General features: G+C 52.0%; 13 protein-coding genes across 13 annotated transcripts; 7 read left to right on the forward strand and 6 right to left on the reverse strand.

Annotated features, from left to right (window-relative positions):
• Positions 1 to 14: 14 nt before the first annotated feature.
• On the reverse strand, positions 15 to 2,230 carry ASPZODRAFT_148493 (hypothetical protein; the record flags this gene model as incomplete). Its single annotated transcript, XM_022725378.1, has 8 exons — positions 15 to 534; positions 593 to 625; positions 681 to 784; positions 836 to 897; positions 951 to 1,561; positions 1,619 to 1,826; positions 1,946 to 2,026; positions 2,101 to 2,230. 8 exons carry the CDS (start codon positions 2,228 to 2,230, stop codon positions 15 to 17), a joined length of 1,749 nt encoding a protein of 582 aa, XP_022585670.1.
• Positions 2,231 to 2,833: 603 nt separating this feature from the next.
• ASPZODRAFT_163027 (hypothetical protein) lies at positions 2,834 to 3,863 on the forward strand (the record flags this gene model as incomplete). The annotated part of the gene is made up of 3 exons (XM_022726605.1): positions 2,834 to 2,993; positions 3,051 to 3,260; positions 3,286 to 3,863. 3 exons carry the CDS (start codon positions 2,834 to 2,836, stop codon positions 3,861 to 3,863), a joined length of 948 nt encoding a protein of 315 aa, XP_022585671.1.
• Positions 3,864 to 4,793: 930 nt separating this feature from the next.
• ASPZODRAFT_127187 (hypothetical protein) lies at positions 4,794 to 5,203 on the reverse strand. The gene has a single exon (XM_022721677.1). The coding sequence runs from the start codon at positions 5,046 to 5,048 to the stop codon at positions 4,890 to 4,892; it is 159 nt and encodes a 52-aa protein (XP_022585672.1). The 5' UTR covers positions 5,049 to 5,203; the 3' UTR covers positions 4,794 to 4,889.
• A 1,953-nt stretch (positions 5,204 to 7,156) lies between these two features.
• Positions 7,157 to 7,894, forward strand: ASPZODRAFT_148495 (hypothetical protein; the record flags this gene model as incomplete). Its single annotated transcript, XM_022725379.1, has 2 exons — positions 7,157 to 7,456; positions 7,583 to 7,894. The coding sequence occupies 2 exons, from the start codon at positions 7,157 to 7,159 to the stop codon at positions 7,892 to 7,894; spliced, it is 612 nt and encodes a 203-aa protein (XP_022585673.1).
• On the forward strand, positions 7,743 to 8,897 carry ASPZODRAFT_329044 (hypothetical protein). Its single transcript, XM_022728247.1, has 4 exons — positions 7,743 to 8,015; positions 8,350 to 8,365; positions 8,410 to 8,457; positions 8,518 to 8,897. Exons 1-4 carry the CDS (start codon positions 7,888 to 7,890, stop codon positions 8,827 to 8,829), a joined length of 504 nt encoding a protein of 167 aa, XP_022585674.1. The 5' UTR covers positions 7,743 to 7,887; the 3' UTR covers positions 8,830 to 8,897.
• Positions 8,898 to 9,666: 769 nt separating this feature from the next.
• Positions 9,667 to 10,109, forward strand: ASPZODRAFT_12004 (hypothetical protein; the record flags this gene model as incomplete). The annotated part of the gene is made up of 3 exons (XM_022721244.1): positions 9,667 to 9,763; positions 9,826 to 9,938; positions 9,999 to 10,109. The coding sequence occupies 3 exons, from the start codon at positions 9,667 to 9,669 to the stop codon at positions 10,107 to 10,109; spliced, it is 321 nt and encodes a 106-aa protein (XP_022585675.1).
• Positions 10,110 to 10,378: 269 nt separating this feature from the next.
• Positions 10,379 to 11,191, reverse strand: ASPZODRAFT_138275 (hypothetical protein; the record flags this gene model as incomplete). The annotated part of the gene is made up of 1 exon (XM_022724436.1): positions 10,379 to 11,191. The coding sequence occupies one exon, from the start codon at positions 11,189 to 11,191 to the stop codon at positions 10,379 to 10,381; it is 813 nt and encodes a 270-aa protein (XP_022585676.1).
• Positions 11,192 to 11,529: 338 nt separating this feature from the next.
• Positions 11,530 to 13,312, forward strand: ASPZODRAFT_329732 (hypothetical protein). Its single transcript, XM_022728249.1, has 2 exons — positions 11,530 to 12,361; positions 12,414 to 13,312. The coding sequence occupies exons 1-2, from the start codon at positions 11,867 to 11,869 to the stop codon at positions 13,179 to 13,181; spliced, it is 1,263 nt and encodes a 420-aa protein (XP_022585677.1). The 5' UTR covers positions 11,530 to 11,866; the 3' UTR covers positions 13,182 to 13,312.
• Positions 13,313 to 13,442: 130 nt separating this feature from the next.
• On the reverse strand, positions 13,443 to 15,602 carry ASPZODRAFT_12007 (hypothetical protein; the record flags this gene model as incomplete). Its single annotated transcript, XM_022721245.1, has 3 exons — positions 13,443 to 15,069; positions 15,131 to 15,437; positions 15,503 to 15,602. 3 exons carry the CDS (start codon positions 15,600 to 15,602, stop codon positions 13,443 to 13,445), a joined length of 2,034 nt encoding a protein of 677 aa, XP_022585678.1.
• A 626-nt stretch (positions 15,603 to 16,228) lies between these two features.
• On the forward strand, positions 16,229 to 17,179 carry ASPZODRAFT_148499 (hypothetical protein; the record flags this gene model as incomplete). Its single annotated transcript, XM_022725380.1, has 1 exon — positions 16,229 to 17,179. One exon carries the CDS (start codon positions 16,229 to 16,231, stop codon positions 17,177 to 17,179), a length of 951 nt encoding a protein of 316 aa, XP_022585679.1.
• Positions 17,180 to 17,794: 615 nt separating this feature from the next.
• ASPZODRAFT_127195 (hypothetical protein) lies at positions 17,795 to 18,529 on the forward strand. Its single transcript, XM_022721678.1, has one exon. It carries the CDS (start codon positions 18,088 to 18,090, stop codon positions 18,484 to 18,486), a length of 399 nt encoding a protein of 132 aa, XP_022585680.1. The 5' UTR covers positions 17,795 to 18,087; the 3' UTR covers positions 18,487 to 18,529.
• Positions 18,198 to 19,648, reverse strand: ASPZODRAFT_2106358 (hypothetical protein). The gene is made up of 3 exons (XM_022727709.1): positions 19,414 to 19,648; positions 18,866 to 19,368; positions 18,198 to 18,808 (listed from the first exon to the last, which is right to left on the reverse strand). Exons 1-3 carry the CDS (start codon positions 19,610 to 19,612, stop codon positions 18,575 to 18,577), a joined length of 936 nt encoding a protein of 311 aa, XP_022585681.1. The 5' UTR covers positions 19,613 to 19,648; the 3' UTR covers positions 18,198 to 18,574.
• A 542-nt stretch (positions 19,649 to 20,190) lies between these two features.
• Positions 20,191 to 24,077, reverse strand: ASPZODRAFT_127196 (hypothetical protein). The gene is made up of 3 exons (XM_022721679.1): positions 22,764 to 24,077; positions 22,156 to 22,685; positions 20,191 to 22,106 (listed from the first exon to the last, which is right to left on the reverse strand). The coding sequence occupies exons 1-3, from the start codon at positions 23,580 to 23,582 to the stop codon at positions 20,276 to 20,278; spliced, it is 3,180 nt and encodes a 1,059-aa protein (XP_022585682.1). The 5' UTR covers positions 23,583 to 24,077; the 3' UTR covers positions 20,191 to 20,275.
• Between the last annotated feature and the right edge of the window lie 204 nt (positions 24,078 to 24,281).

A 24,281-nucleotide genomic window follows, 5' to 3' on the forward strand; every position in this document is an offset into this window, starting at 1 on the left:
TGCGCTGCCCATGATCATCTTAAGCCCAGCATCCGTTTGGAGTTTTCATACACAACGTAGCTGATGGAGACTGCCGGTGCGACTTTGAGAAGGTTTGGCGTCAAGCCTCGGAAGAGGCCTCGAATACCCTCTGCTTTGATGGTTCTCCGAGCTACATCGCCGATTCCACTATATGTGGCAGGGTGAAGAACAGTTCCTTGGGCCTGTAGTCTTGTCCGAAGAACGTTCAACGGATAGACAATCGACGCGCTGGTCGCACCGCTTATTGCGCCGATAGCTCCTGTTGCAAAATTGCTGATGGGAGCATCTTCCTCGTGGCAATTGGCAAGGCGAGCTTTTCGAGCGGTAAGAGCTCGTTTAAGATATTCAAACGTAGTGAGGTCGATGGCCGCGTATGGAAACATGCCGACAAGGCCAAGCGGCAAGCCGCGGAAAAATGCGTACAAGCCATTTGTTTTCCACATCTTTTTTGCTGTGGCTGCGATAAGCTGAGTTCCTCTCAAGCCTCCTTCAACAGTCTCGCATTGCATTCGACTGTGGATCGGAGATGAGCATGATTTCTTTTCATAGCGGGCAATTGCAGGACACTCACAACTTCAACGTATCAAGAGGGTAGACGAAGCACCTAGGTCAATTGTTAGAGCGGGTCAACGGGGGCTGGATTGTCAAGAGTAACACACTGGGCAACCATTCCACCAAAACCGCCACACAAGAACTGAGATGTTGGCAGAAGTCTTTTGGTGTCATTGTGGCCTTCAAGTCTAGCGAACGCCCTTTTCGCAGCCTGCTCAATGTCAGCACCTCTTCTGCTCAGAGGTCGTCCGTATTTCCGTACCTCATATGCACCGAATTTGATGGCCGATTCCGGCATCACTTTCACCACGTTCAACCCATTGCCTGGGCTGATCAGATATTAAATCCAATGACAGGTGCTTATATTCAAAACCAACCTGCAAAAAGGCTCCGAATTCCACCAACGCGCCACAGCTCTTTAACAGCATCCACTAATTGCCGATGCGCTTTTTTCACCGGTGCTCCGTTTTGAGTTGCTTTCGCTCCCTGGTTCTCTGTCCCAATTTTGGCGATCAGATAGACTTTAAGACGATCGAAAGGCGCCGTCGCGGTCCGGGATATAGCACCTGCGATCCCGCCAGCGAGGAAATAACCTAATTGAGGGGTATTTTCCGTCAACTTCTGTTCATAATATCGAATAGACATCCATATCGCTACAAGCGGAGGGATTGGTAGCCATTCGAGCTCAAAATCTCCATCTATGGAAACATATTCAGTCCCGAATGATACACCTGGGCTCGCGCCCCCGCAGGATTCCGCATATACCGACGGAATAAATGTCTCGAGGGCGTGTAGGCAAAGAGTTTTGTACAAAAAACCCCTCAGGGCTAATATATAACGTTTAGGAAACGAGTGGTCTGTACCTAAACCCTGCAGATCATTGATGTTGACATCTCCTTCCGGGTTTAGATTTCCCGTTGCCGTGTAGTATGACAGAACAGCGCGCAGGTCGTATGATGACTCTGCAGGGAGAAAGAGGAGGAAATCCCTAGGGTCGATCAGTATGAACCTCGCGTGATTCTAGGCTGACTTGAAAAAGTCATACCTCCATTCCTCAAACGATATCACGCCGTCTTTGTTCGTATCCACCTCTTCGAAGAAAGCGTCCAGCTTGGAATTCGAAACGATAACCCCGGATTTCGCGAATGCCGCCTTCAGTTCAGCTTTGTCAATTTCCCCATTATGGTTCCGGTCGATCTTCTGGAACATTTGCCATAGCCCAGTCTCGGTGTGATTGATGAAGACGCGGAATTCTGGGCACGATTAGGTTCACAGAGCGGAGAGTGATGGAGAGAAAAGAGAAGGAGGGCAGTCGGAGGAATGCAGACTGCACCTAGCCCTCCAAGGGTATCATCATCAGCAGCAGTCTTACCAGAAAAATCGATATATCCATCCTCGTTTGTATCCACGGCTCGGAGAACGTCAGTAAGCATCGAATCGGCATTCTTTAGTGCTGTGGTTTAAGAAGCCAGTGGTTAGCAAGCGAAAAATTCACATTAACTTGATACATCTCGGCCGCAAACTCACGGTGATCAATCTTCCTCAGGCCCTTTTTTAGGCCGTTCAGATCAACATGACCCTCCCTGCGAGTGTCGAGTGTCTCCCAAAGCCTGGCAAGTCTTTTATCGCGTTCATCTTCGGACTCGCCGGTCGCCATATTTTAAGGTCCAATTACTAGCGGGCAGTCGTCATTATTTTCTTTCCTTTCCTAGGGAGGGCTGACAGGTTTCTCTTTACAAAGAACCCTGTCGCGGCAGGGAACGGCAGGCAGTGATAGTAATTGACTGGGCATCGAAGCAGAGCTGATAACAACAAACCCAGCCGAAGTCTGTGGCGGGGGAGGGGGCGAGCAAGAGCTACTGCCGAATGAAGTTCACGATAATTGCGTTGACTCTTGACGACATAACCCGGATAAAAACCGGGCTCCGGCTCGGAAAGCACGGGACCATGGCTATCTCTGCTGCTACCATTCCTATTTGGGAACCCCGTCGGGTCAGGTGTCATCAACAGCATCAACAATCTTTCGGTCTGAAGGAACAACAGTGCGGCGGTATTGGACCTGATGTCGGTGCCAGCGACCTCCTACAGGTGATAACTTCGGGTGATCTCGTCTCTCACGAAGGACTGTTCTCATCTGCTGAGGATTCCCCCGCAAGATCGTTTCCCCGCAGACACTCCCGAAATCTCACGAGAATCGAAATCGAGGCATGGTCTAAGCGGGATACTATCATCGGACAGGCTGATAAATCATCGGTTTACCATGGCAGCCAACTATTGGGTGTCAACACAGCGCCGTCACTGGCTCTTCTCCCGAGAGGGGCTGGTTGATGTTCGCGAGAAGCTGAGGGAGAAAGACAAGTTGTCTCACACACAGTTTCCATTGCCGGACCAACGACTACTGAACATATATTTCAATCAACGTGAGAGGATATATATATACAGGCTGAGAGTATCCTAGCTGACTTTTTTGCCCGTAGAACTCACAAAGCTAGGCAAACGGATGTCCACCAGACAACAAGCACTAGCAACGGCTCAAGTCTACATTAAGAGGTTCTACACCAAGAATGAAATCCGGCATACGAATCCCTATCTCGTCTTGTCGACGGCGTTCTACCTTGCCTGTAAAATGGAAGAGTGCCCTCAGCACATTCGATTCGTCGTCGGCGAAGCCCGAGGACTCTGGCCAGGTATGACTTGGGACTTCCGAGACAGGCAAATCAGATGTTCGCATCACTAAAAGGCCGGTAGATTTCATCACTTCGGACGTTGCCAAGCTGGGGGAGTGCGAGTTTGCCCTGATATCCGAAATGAATTCACAGCTTATCGTCCATCATCCGTACCGAACATTGTCAGAACTACAGCCCGAGCTATCGTTGACCTCGGATGAAGTGGCTCTTGCATGGTCAGTGATAAATGACCACTATCTTACTGACCTACCGCTGTTGTATCCCCCTCATGTAATTGCTGTCATGGCAATTATCATTGCTGTCGTCTTCAAACCCAGTCAAACGAGCTTCCATGGGTCCGGTCCGCCGCCCTTGGCTGGAGCGATGAGAGACGGAGCAGGAATGAATATTCTCGCCGCGCTAGGAGAGAAAGGTGCCTCCGGCCCTCCACCACGAATCCAGAAGCTCGTCGGCTGGATTGCAGAAAGCGAAGTCGATATCAAAGCTGTAATCGAATGCACGCAGGAACTCGTGTCTCTATACGAGGTATGGGAGCAGTACAGTGAGAAAACGTGCAAGGAATTGATCGGAAGAGTCGTCAAAAGCAAAAACTTGGACAAGTAACGTCCTCACGGTTCGAATTGTGTTTACGATACAGAATGCAAGGGACGTCGTTTCTGCCGGGCATTCAATGTCTTACCCTGCCATCAAACAAACACCTTACTTGAAAAGGCTAGAGGGCTTTCAACCGGAGGAAGAGATGTTAAACATACACACTATCTTCTCATTCCCGTAACGGTTTACAATATGAGTGTCCTGGCGAACATGAAGTATTGCTCGCTTCGGTATTCATTGATGCGCTCAAGATGAAGATTTCGTCTTATATCATCAATACAACGGTTGTTCTCGGGTTGCCGACTGGGTCCAAACTAGAGTATGTGCAGATGGATTGCATGGTATCATGTTCTATGATCCTGGAGCATGCTCATGGGCCTGGACGGAGTCAGGGACTGTGCACATAGAGAGTCATGACATGCATGATACCGCTCAACCATGTGTACGAGTCTCGATCATCGATCAATCTGAGCTAAGCATACAGTGACTCTCGATCACTGGAATGCTAGAATTCAATCATTTCAATTTGAAAGCCAATATACAGGGGGGGGTTTTTTTTCAATCTACGATACACCGTGGTACATACCTACTCCGACACCTTCAAGTTCTTGGTTGCCTTCTTTATCATTTCGGAATTGCCAGCCTATTCCTGGTATTCCATCAAGGGCGTGGGTAGGAGGCTGGGGGTTTCACTCCGAAAGGGCCCGACTGCCCTTGGAATTCAATCTACAGGGATTTACCCCGATTCCCTCACAAAAGCGAACATGGCCTTTCCCTCACCAAATATCTTTCCACGCATGTTCTAGTCGTCGTCTAGCTTACCGCACTTCAGTGCATAACCATGGAATGCATTGAAGTTATCTATCTACCTAGTATCTAGTTACTAGTAGAACGTTTACTATCTACCCTAACTACCCGACGATTTCGGTTAGGTAGGTACCTATCTTAAGAACAACTGGGTATTTACGGGCCCTCCGTCACTCACTAGTTAGTTAACTAACTTGGTCATGGGGTATTTATGTAGGTAGTAAGCGCCTACTGAAACCAGACCCGTGGCAGGTTGTCTAGCTCGTGTCTTGTATGCCACCCCATCCCTTTGCCAAGACAAACATCCCTCGCCAAATCTTTAGACAACACCAGGAACGTTCCGGAGATTCTGCAAGGTGTGTGCACTACTCCATACTCCGTATGCATAGTGAGCAGCCTGTCTGTTCGGAAGATTTACGGGAGTACTAGCCTCCAGGGGTAACTACATCTACGTCAGTGTCAGTGTTGAGTATTTATGTAGGAATTATACTATTCTGTCCCACCAATGGAGCAGATCAGATAAATACAACTAGACTTGGTAGTCGATCCTCGTGGTCTCGTAATAATGATGAATTCATCACACCATGAGAATATGTACACTACCCAGATAAAGTTTATCGAATGCAGGAGCAGGAGACAATCATCAAAAAGGCGGTGAGGATGGGTGAGTCGACAGTCCCGTGACTATGCTCAGCCCACTCAGCACTGAGCACTCAGCGAGCATTCTGCACCGCCACTCCTAGCTATGTAGGTAGTCATTACATGTAACTGTACCAGGTAGTTAACAGGTACCTAGTTAGTTACCTAGTATTACTGTTCTGTATAATTATACCGTTTCTGCAAAGTAATCTGCAGAGCAAGTACCTACTCCGTCTCTGGGGCAGTGACGACGACGTAGGACGGAGTAGTCCGTAGGAGCAAGCGACAACTGGTGATCTGGGTTCTGAACCAAGCCCTGTTGGCCGCCGAAACCATCCAATCCCCCCTGAACGCATCGACCAGTCTCCTGCAGAGCATATGTGGGGGGAACATGCTAACTGGTCCTTGCGCCGACCTCTCACTGCAGGTGCCTGACAGTTGGAGGGAGGGAAAACATGCAGTCGGAAAGTAGGAGATGCAAGGCGCTCAAAATGTGGCACGATCGGCTACCTACTCCGTAGTGGTATTAGGGACAGACGTATTTCAGGCTAGGTATTTAGTTACGATACAGCGAAGCTTAACTAAAGCTAAGGTACTCCATACTATTTCAATATTGATATTAATATTGAATTAATATATTCTACCTGTCTTTGGAATATTTCTATAATTATTCTACTCCATTCCCTATGGATTATCCAGGAGTGAAACAAATAACGGTATCTTCCTAGGTACTTACTAGGAGGTATCTAGTTAGGTAGTACCTAGTTATGTCAAATACCTACCTACCTAACTCCCTAGATAGATACCTACCTATGTAGCAGTACCTTGGTAACTACTTCATACTCAAGTACCAGTGATTGAAACTCGACTGTTACCATACGTACTGGTAGTATGCGCCGAGACCAAAGCAGCCAACTGCCGTACGGAATACGGACGGCCAGACTCAATGACGATGCAGCATTGGCCATCTGCCAGTCAAATCGAGAGGATCAAATATCGGGCGTCTAAAACAGCTTAGTCGCTCAGCCTAGTCGCCGTCTACGGTCATTCGTGCAGCACCTTCATTGGTCCTCTTTAGCCTGGAAAATGCTGCTGGACTCCACTATGACCAACTCTTGGAATCTCCATTGGCTAAGGATCCTCCCATCGCCACTGAGCAGCGGCCAACGATCTCGGGTTGGGGCTGTTTCTGGCTGGTGCGTGACCTGCTTGTTGTTGGGCTGTGACAATACCGTTCCATCCCTCTAGGCCTCTTTGGGCGAAGCTTTACCACGCCAAACCCAATGCATACGACCTTTTTTGTTACCATACGAAATACCTAGTACCTAACCTGTCTTCCATACCATTCATTACGCTTAGGTACAATCACAACCCTGGCCATCTCCACCGGCATCCACCCACTCACAGTCTCAGCCTTGAGCAGAAAAAAAAAGCCCCTCTTGCTTTCGCCTCCCGTCCGCTCCGGCCTGGCTCTCTCGACCTCTTTTTCTCATCGTCTTGTCCCGCCTTTCTGCGTTAAACCCCCCTCCCCTCCTCCCTATCCCACACAACTAACTACTTACCCTGCTAAACTGATCTCCCGCAATCTCTCCCTCCCCCCCAACCTTCTCTCCTCCTTTCTCTTTCATCCATCCCCTAGAAACACTTTCGATCTTCTTTCCATTATCTACGTTTTCTTTATTTAAAAAAATTAACACTGCCTGCCACCCACCATCTGATTCTCTCATCGCCACTCGTCCGTCTCCTTTGTGACTCCGCCACCAGTGTTTGTTGTCCTCGAAGGACCGACCGCTTGTTTTCCGTTTCGTCGTCAAATAATACAACATATACAATACCTCTCTACTACTGCTTTCAAGATGTCAACGTTCTTCTACGGCCAGCATCAGCAGCATCACCACCAGCAGCAACAGCATCATCATCATCACCATGGTGTCGCCGCCCATGCTGCATCGAATTCGAACAACCACCACCGCCCCCGTCGAGGCCCCAAGGTCGCAGCTCAGAACGCTCAGCGCCAGTTTCGCGGCGTCAAGAGCATGCGAGAGTTGGCTGAGGCTCCCGCCGTCACGGCTTTCCGTGCGAGATTCGAGGCTGGACGGTCTTTCGACCTGGACGACGACCTGGAGTTCTGCCCCGGTCTGTTGACAGAGGACGATGTATGTTCATGACGATCGGTCCCTCTCCTCTCCTCTCCCCCCCATAGAGGATGGAAACTCCCCCAAATTCCCCTTAGACGCGCAGGAATGGTGTGTATTGACTTGGATTCTTTCTTCCCGCGGCAGCTGCACTCGATCCATTCCACCTCGTCCGATCGCTCATCGCTCTCGAGTGGCTCCCCCGACTCGTCTCCTCTCCAGCATCAAATCCAACCTGTCCAACAGGTCACACCATCCATCTCTCTCTCCCCGACTTCGACTAATTCCTACGTGGCTGCCGGCGTCGCCAATAATCTTAATCAGATGAGCTACCAGCAACCTTCGGCAATCCGCACCCGCAAAGTTATTCCGATCGTCAACCCTCACACTGGAATGACCCTTGCCAGCCCACCCACCTCGATCTCCCCCGGTGTGATGCAGAATCAGCGCCGATGGTGAGAACGTCACGTGCCTCGTCCCGGCGTCAGGTGCTTCCAGGGCTTCCTTCACGCCTTTGCCATGGTCTCTACCGGGTAGTCGTCTTTTTTTTTCCTTCATCACCAGGGATCCCTAACCGCGGGTAATTTTATTCTTGCTCTTCTCTGTTGTCTTTTTTTTATCCGATACGGCCATCGCATTTGTTACGATCAAACCGATACTCGCTTTCTTTCGCCTTTTGAACGAAATCGAAAAGATAAACCGGCATCTGTATATACTCGCCATTCTTCGATCACGACTTACACCCCCCACCTTATTCCACTACCGATATCTCTCTGCCCCATCTAGATTTCTTGCGATACGTGAGCGACGGCGCCTGCACGATCTGTTTCGAAATTTTTTTGCATTCCATCACTACCATATCTCTTTTTTTTACTTTTTTTTTAACACGATACCTTGTCTTATCTTTCGGTTAGGGAAACCCCAATTATCGTTTTGGCCCGCGGTGATGTATAGAAAGGGACTGGCGACTTGCTACGCAGCGCACATGTTCCATGGTTTTAAGGAGTTCTACTGTTTGGGGTATCTTGCTGCTTTGACGGGCACGCTTGGCGCGATTTCCTGCGAACAACTTTTCTTGCCACATATTTGAATCTGGGGTTCATTTTCTTATTTGGGTGGGATGGACATTATGTTTTCAGGGATCTAGAAAGGCGGAAACGATATACGTCTGCATTGATATTGGGCTTGGGAGATTCGTTTGCTTTATTATTATTTTTTTTTACTTACTGTCTTGTTGTTCTATCTTACTTTTTTGGGTTGTGATTTATTGCTTGCGGCTTAGGTCTGCATTGCGTCTCATCTTCTTCACTCACCTTATTTCCTACTCGTTTCATGTACATTTGGTTGGAGAGGTCATGCTCCCTTGCCAGGCTGGGTTGGTCGATTGGTTGTGAGGAAATCCATGGATTGGATGCGGAGTTGTTATTACGGGCTGGGTCGCTCGCTTGTGCGAGTCATAGACCAATACGAAAATGTTCTTCATAGTGTCACGATTGACTAGAGGTTGATAATCTATTCCAGTTGGTCTGTCTACGTTGGTCTGTAGTTGGAAATATATGTTCGAGTACCTAGTCCGTACTTACCAATTACATGGCTATCATAAAAGCGACTGCCCAAGGATAACGAATAAGGAATGCCGTTCAGCAATAATGCTTGTAATCTCATTTCCGATGTTCTAGAACAAGCATCTAATGTGACTCGAAGTCGGGAATCATTTACCTTTATCTTGTGATCGAGTACAATGAAAAGCAACCATCAAGTCAACATGTAGCCTCCTTGCTGGATGCAAACAATCGCCTATTCTCTTTAGTATTTACTAATCCTTGTGCGATTGACTATGGTGTTGCTATTCTATGATGTCATATTTGACCTTGACCAAGTCAATATAGAGATATATTTTCAACCAAGAAGGCTGAGCAGATATCCATTGACTAATATAACCTATACTACCACCACCTCGAAGTAATATGCCATTAAGAATAGATTATATGGAGTTAAACATTTATCTACCTCAAATAACATCATATAAATTTCAGGTATAGGATAGAATATACCCTATATAGTTTGTATTAGTACGCTTGAGTATGATTGACGTCATATCCATTAATAGTTACCAGGATCAAATAAATAAAATGAAACCACATCCTGTACTAGAATTCTATACCACCTCTTCCGAAACTCCATACCTCCTAAAATCTCTATCCTTCAATAAAATATACCGCGGATTTGCCATGTCTCTCTTGACCGCACGTTCCCTCGTATCTCGAACCCGTTTCGCCTCCTTCCACATCGTCGCTGTGCGGCGGTCATTGAACGAGAACGACACAAGTATGTCCATATATATATGATTGCCTGGTTTCTAGAAGTCATCAGCTTACATATACCTGCAGACCGGGACAATCTAGGGACATACTACGAAGCCGAAAAACAGGATCAGCTGAAGAGCACGTATCAAGGCAAGGCGAAATGGAAACAGGAGCTTGCTAGTAGTAGCGAATCTTCAGTATGTCCTTCCTTTCCCGCTCCCTTTGATCAATTCATTAGATTCTGAAACGGGCTATAGGTGAAAGCGGACCGTGGCGAGATCGATAATGCGGATTCGGACTTCAGCAAGATGCAAGCTAAGACCAAGGATTTGCCGAATCGCAGTGGGCCAGTAAACAAGACGCAATGAGAGGAAAATTTGGAGGTCTCTGGTTGGTGGGTGTATAATGTGCGGATTTATGTATTGTACATGCGGGTTTACGCTGCGAGGAAATGATATCAAGGCTCTCTGCCCAGGTAGTGACTAAAAGCATCCCTCGTATAGAATTCATCATGCGTCTAATCCGCAGTGGACAGACCGATAAGAAAGAGAGAGTAGAACTAATAACGCCGGCGTAAAGGAGTATCATAATAATTATCGAGGAAATGACCGTGCGGGGGAAGGGGGAGCGAAGGTATCTATTTCAAAATGACAATCAGAATGACTAGGATGACGATCAGTCCGATGATCGTCATCATGCTCCAATTGTCGCCTGCATTCTTCCGGATTTTGTCCAGCCGGCGTCGGGCACCTTCCAGGCGAGTGGCATGCCGTTCGACATCGCCGTCCATGGAGTCCAGCAGAGCGACGTGTCCTTCCAGCTCATCCCCGATCTGGATGCTCAGCTGGTGTTGTCGCCCAATGGACTCCCCCAAACGATCCAGCTGCTCGTCTTGCTCGCGGAGGATTTGCGAGTGGTGGTCGTGGATCTGCTGGTTGCTAAGATTCGTTGCATCGAACCGTGGCGGCGAGGGCTCGTCCCGGTATGGCTGGAACAGAATGTTGCGGTTCGGGTCCTCCTCGTTGGCCGCCGCATCCATGAACCGCACGGATTTTGACTGTGGGTGCTGTGGAACAGGCTGTTTGAGGTCCGGAGAGACCTTCTTGGCTCTGGCAAAATCCGAGGCTAGCGAGGGGTCGTTCGGGGTTTGCACTGTACCGCTGCTGGCCCCTCCGGCGCCGTGGAATTGAGAGGACAGCTCCCGATACTGCAGATGCAAGCTGTCCAACTGATCTTTCAAGGCTGCCGCCGCGCCACTCTGGTTTGCCTCCTCCAAGCGTGCGTATTCCGACTCCACCGACTCGATACCTTCACGAAAGGACTCGAGCGACCGCGAAATCTCCCCATCCTGCGAGTTCGGCTCTAGTTCCAACGAGATCGCTCGCTGTCGTTCCAGTAACGATAGCTTGATATGATCGGCAAGGAGAAACAGCTGAGACGGATTCGACATTTTTTTCCCCCTTTCAATGGTACCGTAGGAATAGGGGTCGTTCAAATGGGTATGCAATATGCAGCGCGCTGCTGCCTGTGATCCAAGGTAACGGTGAGGTGAGACGGAGGGGGGGACGAGGAATGCGTTTCAAGGGCGACGACGGAGGTATAAACGGGGTGCTCAAGCGAACGAGTGATCCAGAACCTCCAACAAAGCCAGAAATGAGAAATGTAGTGATAGAATCAATAGGGGTCCAGCGTTTTGGATCCAGTCGAGGTGATGCTGGAGCGGTGGAGGTAACGATCGCTCGGAACGCAACTCCTCCCGCCCACTTGCCGCAACCAAAGCCTCTTGCCCTTCCAACACCCCCGCAATTCATTTCAATCTGCTCTCGACAGGCTGCTTCAACTACCCTGGCAGCGTTCTCATGGCCAGTATCCAGTCCTGTCTAAGAGATTCCTACCGCCGTGTAACCCCCATGGGTTTTTTTCGATCCAGCTATCGTTTCAGCCTCACACCTCTCACGGCAATCTCACGGCGATCATTCTCTAGTCCTGTCTCGGTGAGAGACAGTACGAGCAGACAATACAGAGCAAAGGGATTTGATTGATACTTGGTACGCTTTAAAAAGGGCGTCTGGTCTTGCCTTTGAGGTTGATTTTTGGCAGTCATAAGATTCCGAGGTTGTCGAAAATGGAGTCGGGTAATGGCTATGAGGAACCGGTCGACCTACGCGCACTGGACTATGTTTCCAGCTATGATGACCATCTGATGTGCCCTATATGCCGTTGCCCATTTATCCGACCAGTGCGTCTGCAATGCGATCATGTTTTCTGTCAGAAGTGTTTAAACACCGCCATGACGACCGGGTTGGAAGTGTTCACCTGTCCGACCTGCCGCGCTCCGCCACAAGACGTGTTCCAGAATGTTCCTCGTATCTTGACCAATATGTGCGATGAGATCCGGGTAAGGTGCCCCTTTGTCAGCGAAGGGTGTCAGGAGATTGTCCCTCGAGGCCATGTCCAGTCTCACGTCGATAAGTACTGTGGCTATAAACCTATCGAGTGTCCAAGCCCACTCTGCAACAAAAAGATCAGGAGGAAAGACCTTCCTTCTGACGATCGGTGTCTTCATGAGCTGCATGTATGTTCTCTCTGTGAGGCAGAGATCACAGAGCAGGACTACGACGTACGTCCCATAACATCTTGAGTCTCTTCTATCTTTAAACTGACCATGATAGGAACATGTGAATGAACTCTGCCCATATCTGAAAATGACATGCCCTGACTGTCTGGCGACCATGTTTCGAAACGCGTTGAAAGAACACATCGATGTCTGCCCCGAGGCCATACATCCCTGTGCGGCGTCCAAATATGGGTGTCCCGTGAAGATCAAGAGAGCGGCGCTCATAACCCACGAAAAACAATGTCCGTTATTAATGATGAGCCCTTATTTCGAGGCCCAGAACTCGCGACTGGAATCGCTTGAGTTGAAGATCAGTCACCTCCAGCAGCGTAACGAGATCTTTGAGGAGGGGCTGGCCAAACTTCAGTCTACCTTGATGGAGTCTCCACAGACCAATAATTCTTCATCAGACGCCTCTGATAACCAACAGCCTCGGGATGACCGCTTTTCATACCAATCGAATGCCAACACATACCTTCTTTCTTTGCACGAGTCCCTCCGAGAAGAAGTTGCGCGGATGTCACAGGCAATCACAGACCTGGATGCTCGCGCCAGTATGACTATCATGAACGAATGTCTGCGAATCAAAGAGGACATGGCCCACACCAACGCTGCTGTCGGTAGTGTTCGAATGCAAGTGCAATGGCTTATGAATCCTCGGTTGCACCACGGCCAGCGAGTCGCGAGTGTGCGGGCAAGTGGCACCGGCTCGTCCGAGCAGGGTTCAAGCAATGCAGTCGCACCATCCCCAGGCTTACCATCCTCAGGCACTGTCCGAGCGAGGAGACTAAGCGATAGTGGGCGCGAGGGAACGAAGCTGTGATTGGCGACTGCTGATGAACAGTTCCATGGCGAATGTGGTTAATTGGCGTCTATATCTATATCTTACATTGTTGGGGGGGCATTGGCGTCTAATTGGAGTCTTATATGATTCCCCGTCTCGGCTGATTTTTAGAACTGATTATCAATGGCGCTAGGCGCTAAATAACTGATCATATTATATCCGAAAAACCTTAACTAATTATACTGATAATACCGACTGATACTGATGAATGCACCTGAATATCCATACTCACTGCCAGAACTATTCCTCGGTGCTACTGCGCGTGAACCCGCTGGGAATCAGATTCGACCATTTATCCAGACTCGAGAGACCGGGGATAGGAAGCTGGGAAAGCTGGTCCCATGGGCGGAACGAACTCGATTGGGCCTGGCCATGAGTTTGTGAGGGATGGCCGTGTCCTGCGCCGCCCAGAGCAGGAAACGGAGACGTATGCGTATGGCCTGCATGATTATCACCCGTGCCGGGGATGTTATTCCTGCCCTCCCTGACACCCTGGGCGCTGAGGAGATCGTTGAGATTTGCGCCCTGGTCTGGTCTAGCGTGGACCCATGCCTGAACGGCATCGAACATGGTGCGGTGGGCATCTTGGTGCATGTTGCGGAGCGCCGGGTGGTGGAACACGTGCAGGCAGTCGTCGAGGACTTGGTCGACGGATACGTCGATGTGGTCCCAGGCGTAGAGTACGCGGGGGGCGACGTATTTCAAGATGGCGGCTGCGACGTGGCCGGCGGGCTCGTTGAGCATGTTGGCAAAGTGATCCTTGGAGAGCAGGGAGTGCGTCGGGTCGGTGCAGGTTGGGTCGGTCCATGGTTCGAATTGGTGCTCGGCCGACGCGTGGAGGGCACTCGCCGAGCCCGTCTGCAGCGACTTGGAGGCTGCGTTGATGAGGGGCCGGATGAAGGGGGCTAACAGGGACATGACGAAGACGGTCAGCGTCTCGGTGATCTTGTCCACCAGGGCCTCTAGGCCGGGGATCTTCTCGATGATCGCCGACAGCTTACGCACAACCTTGTCGCGGAACTCGAGGATCGGGTAGATCTTGGCGATTGTCTCCTTGGGGTTGAAATCCGGTAGCCCCGGCAAGCCTGATGGTGGTGATGAAGCTCTGGTCTGATCACCCGGTTGGGCAAAGCTTCGGCTGTACTCGCCGCCAGAGGGAGGATAATTCTCTCCTTGCAGAGAGGCACTGGAATAGCCGATATGGGCTCCTCGGCTCCTGTTTGCAGCGTCCTGGGCCTCGGACTGCTGCTCGAGCCCTCTTGCTTCGGACACCAGGTCCTTGGTGCCCGGGATCTTCCCCAGCAGCCCTGTTAGGGTGTGAAGAGTACTGGATCCGGAACTGGCCTGGGCGTCACCCAGGGCGATGTCCATCTCGTTGACCTCGGACTGGGTGAAATGGTCGGTGGCCTCGCCGAGAACGGAGTGGAAGAAGTCCACCATGCCAAAGGTTCCCGTGACGAGGGGGAAGACCCGATGGCCATGGAGGTCGATCTCCGTGGCGGTGCCCGTGTGAGGAAAGACGTTGCGGAAGCCCATTTCGCGCAACGCCAGCTCGCAGTAGTTGCTGTGGGCGGCAAAGTCCTCCAGCGTATGCAGGCCCTGCCCGAGACATCGCAGCGCCTCAAACAGGTCTTCTTCTTTGCCGCGGTCACTGCCTCCACTAGTATATACCCGTCCATAGTGGATGCTACGGCCCAGACTATACCGAACGTACGCAGCGCTAGTCGCCCAGTCGCCACGCTCATTCGCAATGTAGTTCTTCATGCCAGTGTCTGGGTCAATATCCAGCTCCACTTGGCGGACCGGAGGACGCAGTCGAGGATCAAATTGTCGGGCATCTTCATCATCGGCGTAGCCTTTGGGATTGCTAAGAACGTTAGTGTTTTTTTTTCTAGATATGAATAGGTATAGAGAGAGAGAGACCATACTCTATGTGTTCCTCTGGTCGATACACGCCGAGTCTTTCTGATGTGACCTCAAACTCCCTTGTCGCGTAGCCAAAGCTCAAGAAAGACAGGATCCAGACCAAAATTCGAATTGAGTCCGCCTGGAGATTCTTCAGGGTGCCAACATCCATGGCCTGGGAATAGTCTCGCAGCCAGTTGCCAAAGTAGACCCGCTTGACCATCGACGAGGTCCATTTGTGACCTTTGATGCAAGCGATTGTCGTGAGAACATCCTCGATATCGCCATGGCGCCAGTTCTTGCCTTCGAGAAGAGAAATGGACGCAATATCTATCAATCGTCAGCACCGAGATCCCACTTCCAGGCTGTACGGAGTAGTGTAGTCTGCTGCTTACTCCCAGCGCCAAACGCCTGGACGTGCGTGGGCAAAAGCACCAGGACGACAGTGAGCACGAGCACAAAAGGCGAGACGCCTGTTCCTATCGATTTAGCCATCGTTAGCTTTTCTCTTTTCTCTTCCAAGCTTCTCTCGACGCTGGCTTGTGACGACGAGTCCTTGTTTACGCAAGAAAACCCCTCCTCGCTAGAGAGAGCCTCGCGAGTACGAGATACCAAGAAAAAGTGCGCTGATACCAAGAAAATTTGTACCCCACCACTCACTTGATTGCTCAGATGGCGGGGCCCTGCTGAATGGCTCTCAGGTTGATGCCCGAGTGATGATCTTTCGCTGAGTTCCAGATGATTCTGTTTGGATTGTTTTTCAGCACACGACAATCCCAGCCACCACTGCTGCCAGCCACTACACCACCACTGCTATTATTCTCTACACCCACCAAGTCCAACTGTAACTCATTTGGACGTATAATGTAGATCTGGATTGTCGGATTTTAGATGATCTGGGGTTTCCAAGGATCCAGATGCATGCCACCGTGGTGTGACGATTGATGCTACGGTATCGTATCTCTGCGGGGTAGAATCAGCAAAAGAACCGGACCTCGAGACTGGCGCTGATAGCTAACTTACAGGCTGCAAGAACCGACAAGAGTTTGGAAAACTGCCGAATTGATCTCCTCTGTCAGTTTAACACACAAAGTCTAGCGTCCTGACGAATCGATGAGACGATGGTTGCCCACGCCACCCCCCATCTCGATGCCCTCCAGCGCGACGGGTTCGTCAAGATAAGCGGTCTGCTCAGTGCGACGGAGATCGAGACGCTGAAAGAGACAGCCACGAACGCGACGACGATGACCCGTGCAGGTCGCTGGCCTCATTTCCGTACCGTGCCCAAGCAGTTCCCCCCCTGGCCGACAGCCGTGCCGCCGGCCTCGGAGGGAGGCATCTGGGGCGTGCAGCACCTGCTGCATCCCGAGATGCCTGGCCGGGAGGAGTTCGCACGTTGTTACTTTTCCGACAAGGTGGTAGCGGTGGTTGAGGAGCTCCTGGGGGTGCAGGACCTGACGAACAAGGATGATGACACCCATGAGGTTCTGATTATGGAGCTGTTCAATCTGCTGGTGGCACCGGAAACCAAGGACTTTGAGCTGCGCTGGCACCGGGACGGGATCCCCGAGACGGTCAGCCCGGAGGAAGAGCTGCGGCAGCTGCAGGAGAAGAGCCCCCAGGGTCGCCAGGCGCACGCCCAGTATAACCTGGCGCTGTGCCCGGACATGTCGTTGATCGTGGTTCCCGGCTCACACCGACGCGTGCGGACAGAGACCGAGCGAACGGCGGACCCGTACGCGGCTTACCTGCCCGGTCAACTGGTGGTCGAGCTGCAGCCGGGCGATGTGGTTTTCTACGACAGCAATATCCTGCACCGCGGGGTGTACAAGGCGAAGGCCGCCGGCGGGCCGGAGACGCGGCTCACGCTCCATGGCTGTCTGGGCCTCAAGGGCGCCGACTCGGATGCGGACAAGAAGGCACGCGCAACGGCCGTCCTGCAGCACGGCGTGGGCGCCTGGGTGTACCGCGACGATGCGACGTTCGGCATGGGCCAGCGACCGGAGAGAATGAGGGCCAATCTGGTGGCGATGGGGAGGGGGGAGGGAGTGGGATATTCACTTCAGGGGTAGAATAATTAGTAGCAGTAATCCATACTTATATTCTATATTTATCTTCATTCAATCAAGGCAAAAAAACCAACCCTTACAAAAACAGTCTAGTTGGACTTGGACCCTGGTAACTTGTAAGCTTAAATAAGTTCCCACTTCAATCCACACACACGAACGATCCTCCGTTCAACGGTCAACGGTCAACCGCCCGAGTTCACCCAACAACTTGCATCACGACCAACCTGCCACTACATGGCAATCAACGGTGATGGACATGGATTCACGACTGCTCAGCTGACATGGACGCCTACACGGCCAAGAATCGGCCCCGACAGTCCTGCATTAATTGCCGCGAGCGAAAGGTGAAAGTGCGTACTGTACTGAGCACCGGAAAGTTTGATAGAACCGCATTCTGAATTTCTTTACAGTGCGACCGAGCAACTCCCTGCACAGCATGTTGTGCCCGTGGCCTTGGGACGGAGTGCAGATATCTCGCCAGCGACGAGGACCGCGAGTCTATCAACCAGGCGGGGGTGATTGAAGAGTTGAGACGGGAGGTGAATCGATTGCGTGAGTTGGCTGACGACGACGACGACGACGATGACGACGACGATGAAGATGACTACGACGACAATGATGATTACGGCGTTAACGAATATAACGAGCATGAAGAAAATTTTCAACAACCGCTGCATGGATATGTAGACCCCCACGGATCAACACACATGACGAATCAGACGATTGCATACGAAGCGACAGGTCCATACCAGCATCAAGATCTACTATCTCAGTTTTCACAGCAGCAATTCCAGCAGTATCCGTCTGAGCAGTATGAAGAATATCATTTCCAGTTTCAGCCCCAATCTCAGTATGGTATGTACGTGTTTTCTAAGACAGTCACCGAGGAGAACTGACAGCCAGGCTACGACATGCAATACGCGACGCCGATATCTACATCTGATACATCATATTCCGACCCGCCTGCGCCCGGTGCCTCGCCCGCCTGGACACATTCGAGCTGGTCGAGTCGTTCCGAGACGACGCCTATCCATGTGCCTATGCAAATGCAACAGATACAGATGCAGTCTACTCATATGGCCATGCACATTCAGCACATTCAACAAACAATGCTGCAACAAACACTAGCCAACGACAGCTGGAAGGGCAAAGAAGCCCTCCTCGAGGCCCTACTCAACACAATCGTCGACTGCGATGACCGCTGGCTCGGGCTCGTGATTGAGATTGTGCGGACGAGTCCGTCACCCGAAGCTGCCATGGCGGCTATCCAATCCATACCACTTAGTATGAACACTGAACATACTGTCTGAAACATTACTGTATAACTACTGAATACACTTTACTGTACTGACTATGTTCATTTTTATTATCGTTACTTCGTAAATCATCATACCCGGTCTATTCCGGCCGCTGCCCATACACGTAGTAAAAGCGGACATACATATGGTATGTGTTGCGCAGGATCTCGGAGCGCACGCGCGAGACAAATTCCAGAGCCTCTTCGGCCGACTGGCCCAAGACACGGGTGAAGAGAGCGAGCGAGTAGGATTCGACGGCTTCCAGGAGGGCGAGTTTGGCGACCTGGCCGATTTCTTTGAGGCGGGGGTTTTTCGGCCACGAGCCGATGGGACACTTACCCACTTAGAACAACAAAAAAATAAAGATAAATATATACGATGAGGGAATTACCTTGTATATCTCGTTTGTAATATTGACAAACCCCGCCTGGTGCATCATGGAGGCAAGATTGGCCGCGACGTTCATGACAGGCTTGCCGAACTTCTGGCTGGAGAACTCGAGCTTGTCGAGCCATTCGCGGAGAAGCGGGGACTGGAGGTGCGTGCCGTCGTCGGAGGTGATGCGGGCCTCAAACTCCTGCAGTTCGAACCAACCGCCCGGGTTGAGATGGGTGTACGCCTGGCCGACCAGTTTAGGCCAGTCGGCGATGCCGCCCGCCAGAGACCGGCCGTGGATGTAGTCGAACGCCTCGGCGGGCGGGTACGTCCATTCGCTCTCGAGGTCGTCGACGTAGAAGCGACAGTTGGGCGGCACGAAGACAGGCTGGATCGGACTCAGGTCCGTCCCTAGGATTTCCGCCTGTGGGAAATCCTCCGCCATGTCCATTGGCCAGAGTCCCGTCCCGGTGCCCATGTCGAGGATGCGGATGCGTTGCGCGGATGGAAGAGGTGTACCTCCTCCTCCTCCTCCTCCTCCTCCTCCTCCTCCTCCTCCTTCACCTGCCGCGGTGATGGGGGCCCGAAACATCTCCCCGCCAGTCAACAACCGACAGATGTGATGGAACAGTTCTTGTCGGTCCTGCTCTTGCTCATCGTTGGGCATCGGGTACTGCCCGTGCCGGTAAGCGTGGTACCGCCGACCGTTCTCATACGTGTAGTCTCGAACGGACGAGGCCAGCGAACTGGTCGTCTCCAGCATCGACTCGGTGTCCCACTGTGATTCATCATCGCTGGTCTAAATTATTAGCAATAGCAACAGAAATATATATATATATATATATATATATATATATCAAGTTAAGAAAAAAAAAAGCAGGCGAGGAGCAATCTGACAGCTGCCAGAAAAAGCAAAACGCACATCCACCTGGATTGGCTCATCGTTGTGTGCCATGGCAAATAATCATAATCGGGAGAGAGAGAGAGAGAGAGAGAGAAAAGGGGGAGAGAAGAGAAAATAAATCCAAAAAGCAATCCTGAAGAACCAACAGTATAGTAAATATACCAAACCCAGTCTGGAATCAAGAACAGGAAGAGAATGGGAAGAGAGAGGGGGATTTGACAGGGGTAGACCCGACAGTCAGGATCCTGGGAGACGAAACCGAATGATTGGGGAGGGACTGATTAATTTGTCCTTCTTGTTCGACATTGGCAGACCCGGAGCTGCGGTTCGTGTTTTATCGCTCGCGGGTCCAGATAAGCCCCGCATCTTGCAGAATGGCAAGGAGGTATTTATTGTACTTGAAGATAGGAGGTTCATTGTAGAGATATTATTGTGTAGGGTCTATTGTTTATTTTATTGTATGATCTGTTGTGCGTTGTGGTAGATCATCCTTCGATTGTGTCACGACTACTGCTGCAGGCACTAAGAATACCGCGCCAGTTCCTGGAGCTTCTGTCGCTCGCTCTCGCTCAGCCCCCCAAACATCTCCTGGAATCCCGGTTGGGAGGAGGCGTGTCGGAAGAAGTCGAGCAGGAAGGCCTGCGTCTCGTCGTCACGCTGGCGCACCCCAAACACTCCCTCCGAACCCCCCTCGCCAAACGCCATCAGCTCCTGCTTGGTGACTCCGAGGCTGAGATCCAGCGTCGTGCCCGGCATATCCTCCCATTCATCATCATCATCATCGCCGTCGTCGTCGTCATCGTCATCGTCATCGTCATCGCCGACATCGCCGCTTCTGGTTCCCCCCATGGCGGCCGCCGTGGCGGCGTCGAGGCTTTGCGTACCCGTGGCCGCCCCCAGCTCCTCCACCAACACCTTGACGATCTTCAACGGCGCCGACACGCTCGTGTACTGGTCCGGATTGCGGCGTGCTTGGGACCGCGTCTTGATCCGCCCCGTGTCCTGGATGATCAGGTCGCCCTTGACCTGCACCTGCGCCACCCGCGGGTCCGCCAGGTTGTACAGTTTGGCGAGCGCCAGGATGTTCTGCTTGATCTCGTCGTACCCGGCAAAGTTGACCGAGTTCTCCAGCCACTTGCCCAGCACCACGGACAGACCGCTCTGCCCGCCCAGGTCCACCTGCGCCAGGAAATCCACCACCTCCTGCGCGCTGATCAGTGTCAGCCGCGCAAACACCAGGATCAGGCTCTGGATGAACTGCGCTTGCTGCGCCGTCGACAGCCGTTGCGCCACCGCCTGGAGCAGCTGCGGCAGGAAAGGCCCCAGTCGCTCCGACCCGGCCTTTTCCACCAGCTCCGCCGCCAGCTGCCCAACCTCCACCGCCGCGTTGTCCTCCACCGTTGGGCCCAGCAGCCGGTCGATGATGATCAGCACCACCTCGAGCGCCCCCTTACCCGTCTCCGGGTCCTGCCACCCGATAAACTGGTTGAAGTCATGCGACAGCAGGTGGCGCACTGCCTCGGTCGCCGGGCGGATCAGCTCCGCGTCGTGAGAGTCCAGCAGTAACCGGGTCAGCTTCGGCATCACCCCGTCCACGAATCCGCTCGGCAGCGGGTCGATGCCGCGTTCCGCCAGTGCGCGGAGCAGGTCCGCCGCCAGATTCGTCAGTGCATTCTCCTGTGTCAGGTTGCCTACGTCGATCGCACTCGTGATGGAGGGCAGCACCTTTTCGCACAGTCGGGTGTACGCGTCGGAGCCGTATTGCGCGATGGCCTCGACCATATCCTCAAACGCCTCCGTCACAATCATCACGAGCTGGAAGTTCGTGGCGCCGCTGCTGGCTATGCTGAACAGCAGGTCGATTGCCGTCGACGACAGCACCACGTTCGGGTCCACCATGATGGTATCCCGAAGCGTCTCCGCCAGTGTCACCTTGAGATCGTCGCTATCGGTGGGTTCCCGGAGGTCGTGCGCGGCGATGAACGCGGAGAGGGCTGAGATGATCGAGATCTGCAGCGAGCCGATGGAACTCGAAGGCACCGAGGGGATAAGATCCTGCAGGACCCGAATACAAGACACCTGCACCAGCTCGGATGGGTCCTCCGATATGGCCTTGAGGGCGCCTTCCAGGTATGAGGCCGCGGCTTGCTTGAAGACATTCCCGGAAACCTTGGCCAGCGCACCAGCCGTCAGGTAGCCGCGAGCCCTCAAGAAGTCTTCTTCCCGCTGAACAGCATGCTGGATAAATTGGTTCAACCCATTGGCCAGCTCTGCCGGAATGTACTGCGACACCTCGCTGAAATCTCGCAAGAGCTGGTTCAGAATGTAGAGAGCAGCCTCCCGGAATTTCCAACTTTCCAGAGTTAGTCATTTCCCTAAACAAGAGGGTAGGGAATACTCACGAAGAGGACGTATCGGCAAATAAACCGTTCATATAGGCAAGCATGCCCTCCGCAGTCGTTGTCTTGAGCCATTCACCCAGTTTGACCACAAGGTCACCGCTGCATGTGCGTGGAGTGTAATTCGCGGTGACGGAGGTCTCTTCAGACAGGAAAAGATTAGTATCAATGTCCCACAGCCCTTCCTCCTCTGTGGTGATTTGGGCGTATGAAACAGCCAGCTTCAAGACCTCGGTCAGCCAGCTGGCAGTTACCGCCGTCTGGCCGGCATTCTGAAGCTGTTTCTGCAGCTCATTTTTGACAGGAGGCGCCTTGATGAGGGTCTGCATCAGGTCGAGTTCCTCCAACACCAAAAAGTCTAGGGTAATGGGGAGCCCATCCACATCTTCCAAGCGACCTTGTCTATCACCGTGGATGTAGAAATCATGGTAGGCGCTTTGAATGTTGGATAGCTCCGTCCAGATGATGTCGAAGTACGCAGGGCTCTGGGCCGTGATGAGGCCTGGGAAGACCATACGAATTTTCATGATAGTCTGAAGCAATTGAAGTTAGAAATTAATTTGAAAAAACTTTTTACCTCTTTTCTCCACTGGTTCTTAGAAAAAACATACCTTGGCCACCTGTAACTTCAGTCCGATGACACCACGCCATAGGGACGGAATATCGCCATCTTTTGATTCTTCCTCGTCGCTAGGGGCTTGCGGCAGCGGGGCCTTGAGCGTGGAGATGAAGAAGGGAGTCCATCCGGAAAGGACCTCATCCATAAACTGCTTGACGGCGGATTTGTGCTGCTCCAAGACCATCTCCAAGGTGTCGAAACACGAGCGAAACACGGCGACGGCCAATGCCCGAAGAATGGGCTTTCTGGACTCATTTGTGGCGACGGCGAAGAGGGTCGCAACAAGGTCTCGAGCGATATTGAAGAACTGGTCCTCACTAAAGCCGGTGTCGACAAGATCCAGCAGGACTTTCAAGGCGCCGTGCAACGCGCTCGCGCTCGCGGCCGGGTCGTTGATGATGTGTAACAGCGAGGGGAGCAATTCAGGCCACTGCTCGGGAAAATCGGCGCTGGCAATCTTGCTGACCGCGTAACTGGCGGAATTCTTGACCTTACGCTCGGAAGTCTCGATGGTCGTCGCCAGCTCGAGAAGCACGCGCCGGATCTGGGTCTTGTTCGCGTCGTTGACGAGGACCTGGCCCTTGAACTCGTCGAGAGTCGGGGACCAGGCGGCGGCAATGAACGTCCGCAGCACGGAGAGGGCAGACTGGCGAAGACTGGTCGGCACGGACTCATGCGATGCAATCGCCGCCAGAGATAGAGGGAAGGCCTCGTTCGCGTAGAGCCGGAGCAGCTGAAGCTCAGCACGCTTCCTAGTATCGGCCGTGGGGGACTGCGTGTCCGCCAGCAGCGGAAGGAGCTCTTGCTCCATGGCAGGTCAATAAATGGAGATGAGTTAGTAGACTTGTGATAGTCTGCCCCTCTCTGTGCTGGATCAGATGGAATTGAAGACGCGAAGATGAGCCACCTGGACGCAATTCACGGCGGTTAGAATTCAACTCTTTTGTCCCACGAAATCATCGCGTTTGTGAGGGGCAACGGCAGCCCCAGGCGGTCAGCGCGATATTGACGGACGCGATAGGCCTCAGTACTAACTACGACTACCTACGTACTGACTGCCTACTGCCCACAACTACTCTGTACCTTCAGGCACTGAGCACTTGATTTAGATGATACAGAAGTAGGTATTGACTTGAAAATGATTTTCACTGTTTACTCTTCTCAGTCTTACTGATGGAGCGGCCTCAAGGACCAACAGCGTGAACGACACCATAGAATCAAACCGCTACGCCGTGGATAACTGATTATAAACCGTCTCACACTGGCAAGTCAAGAGCTAGGACTGGTCTTCGCTTAAAATAACTCAGGTTCTCGTTGTCCGGCTCGAACCGGACGCTATTCCAAAGTACTGCGTATGAAGCCCGAGTCCTCCGTACTTAAATACCAGCTCCGTATAACTACAGAAGTGCTCTGTATCAGGCTCCACTTGAAATACATTCACAGCTAGACCTGTCATTTGAGTCTGAGTGAAGTTTGAAGCCTGTGTGTCTGTACAGACCTTGGTACTGGC

The sequence above is a fragment of the Penicilliopsis zonata genome, assembly GCF_001890105.1.
Source record: "Penicilliopsis zonata CBS 506.65 unplaced genomic scaffold ASPZOscaffold_1, whole genome shotgun sequence".
NCBI lineage: Eukaryota > Fungi > Ascomycota > Eurotiomycetes > Eurotiales > Aspergillaceae > Penicilliopsis > Penicilliopsis zonata.

Bases quoted from the DNA above. Each gene is read 5' to 3' on its own strand.
- ASPZODRAFT_127187 (XM_022721677.1), bottom strand. From the start codon at position 5,048: ATGCATACGGAGTATGGAGTAGTGCACACACCTTGCAGAATCTCCGGA.
- ASPZODRAFT_329044 (XM_022728247.1), top strand. From the start codon at position 7,888: ATGGTGAGAACGTCACGTGCCTCGTCCCGGCGTCAGGTGCTTCCAGGG. The intron at 8,458-8,517 runs ATCTTGCTGCTT...TTTTCTTGCCAC, and splicing joins GGAGTTCTACTGTTTGGGGT to ATATTTGAATCTGGGGTTCA.
- ASPZODRAFT_329732 (XM_022728249.1), top strand. From the start codon at position 11,867: ATGGAGTCGGGTAATGGCTATGAGGAACCGGTCGACCTACGCGCACTG. The intron at 12,362-12,413 runs GTACGTCCCATA...TGACCATGATAG, and splicing joins TCACAGAGCAGGACTACGAC to GAACATGTGAATGAACTCTG.
- ASPZODRAFT_127195 (XM_022721678.1), top strand. From the start codon at position 18,088: ATGCAATACGCGACGCCGATATCTACATCTGATACATCATATTCCGAC.
- ASPZODRAFT_2106358 (XM_022727709.1), bottom strand. From the start codon at position 19,612: ATGCTGGAGACGACCAGTTCGCTGGCCTCGTCCGTTCGAGACTACACG. The intron at 19,369-19,413 runs GTGAAGGAGGAG...GAGGAGGAGGAG, and splicing joins GGCCCCCATCACCGCGGCAG to GTACACCTCTTCCATCCGCG. The intron at 18,809-18,865 runs GTAATTCCCTCA...TAAGTGGGTAAG, and splicing joins TTACAAACGAGATATACAAG to TGTCCCATCGGCTCGTGGCC.
- ASPZODRAFT_127196 (XM_022721679.1), bottom strand. From the start codon at position 23,582: ATGGAGCAAGAGCTCCTTCCGCTGCTGGCGGACACGCAGTCCCCCACG. The intron at 22,686-22,763 runs GTATGTTTTTTC...CAATTGCTTCAG, and splicing joins TGAAGTTACAGGTGGCCAAG to ACTATCATGAAAATTCGTAT. The intron at 22,107-22,155 runs GTGAGTATTCCC...AACTCTGGAAAG, and splicing joins TTTGCCGATACGTCCTCTTC to TTGGAAATTCCGGGAGGCTG.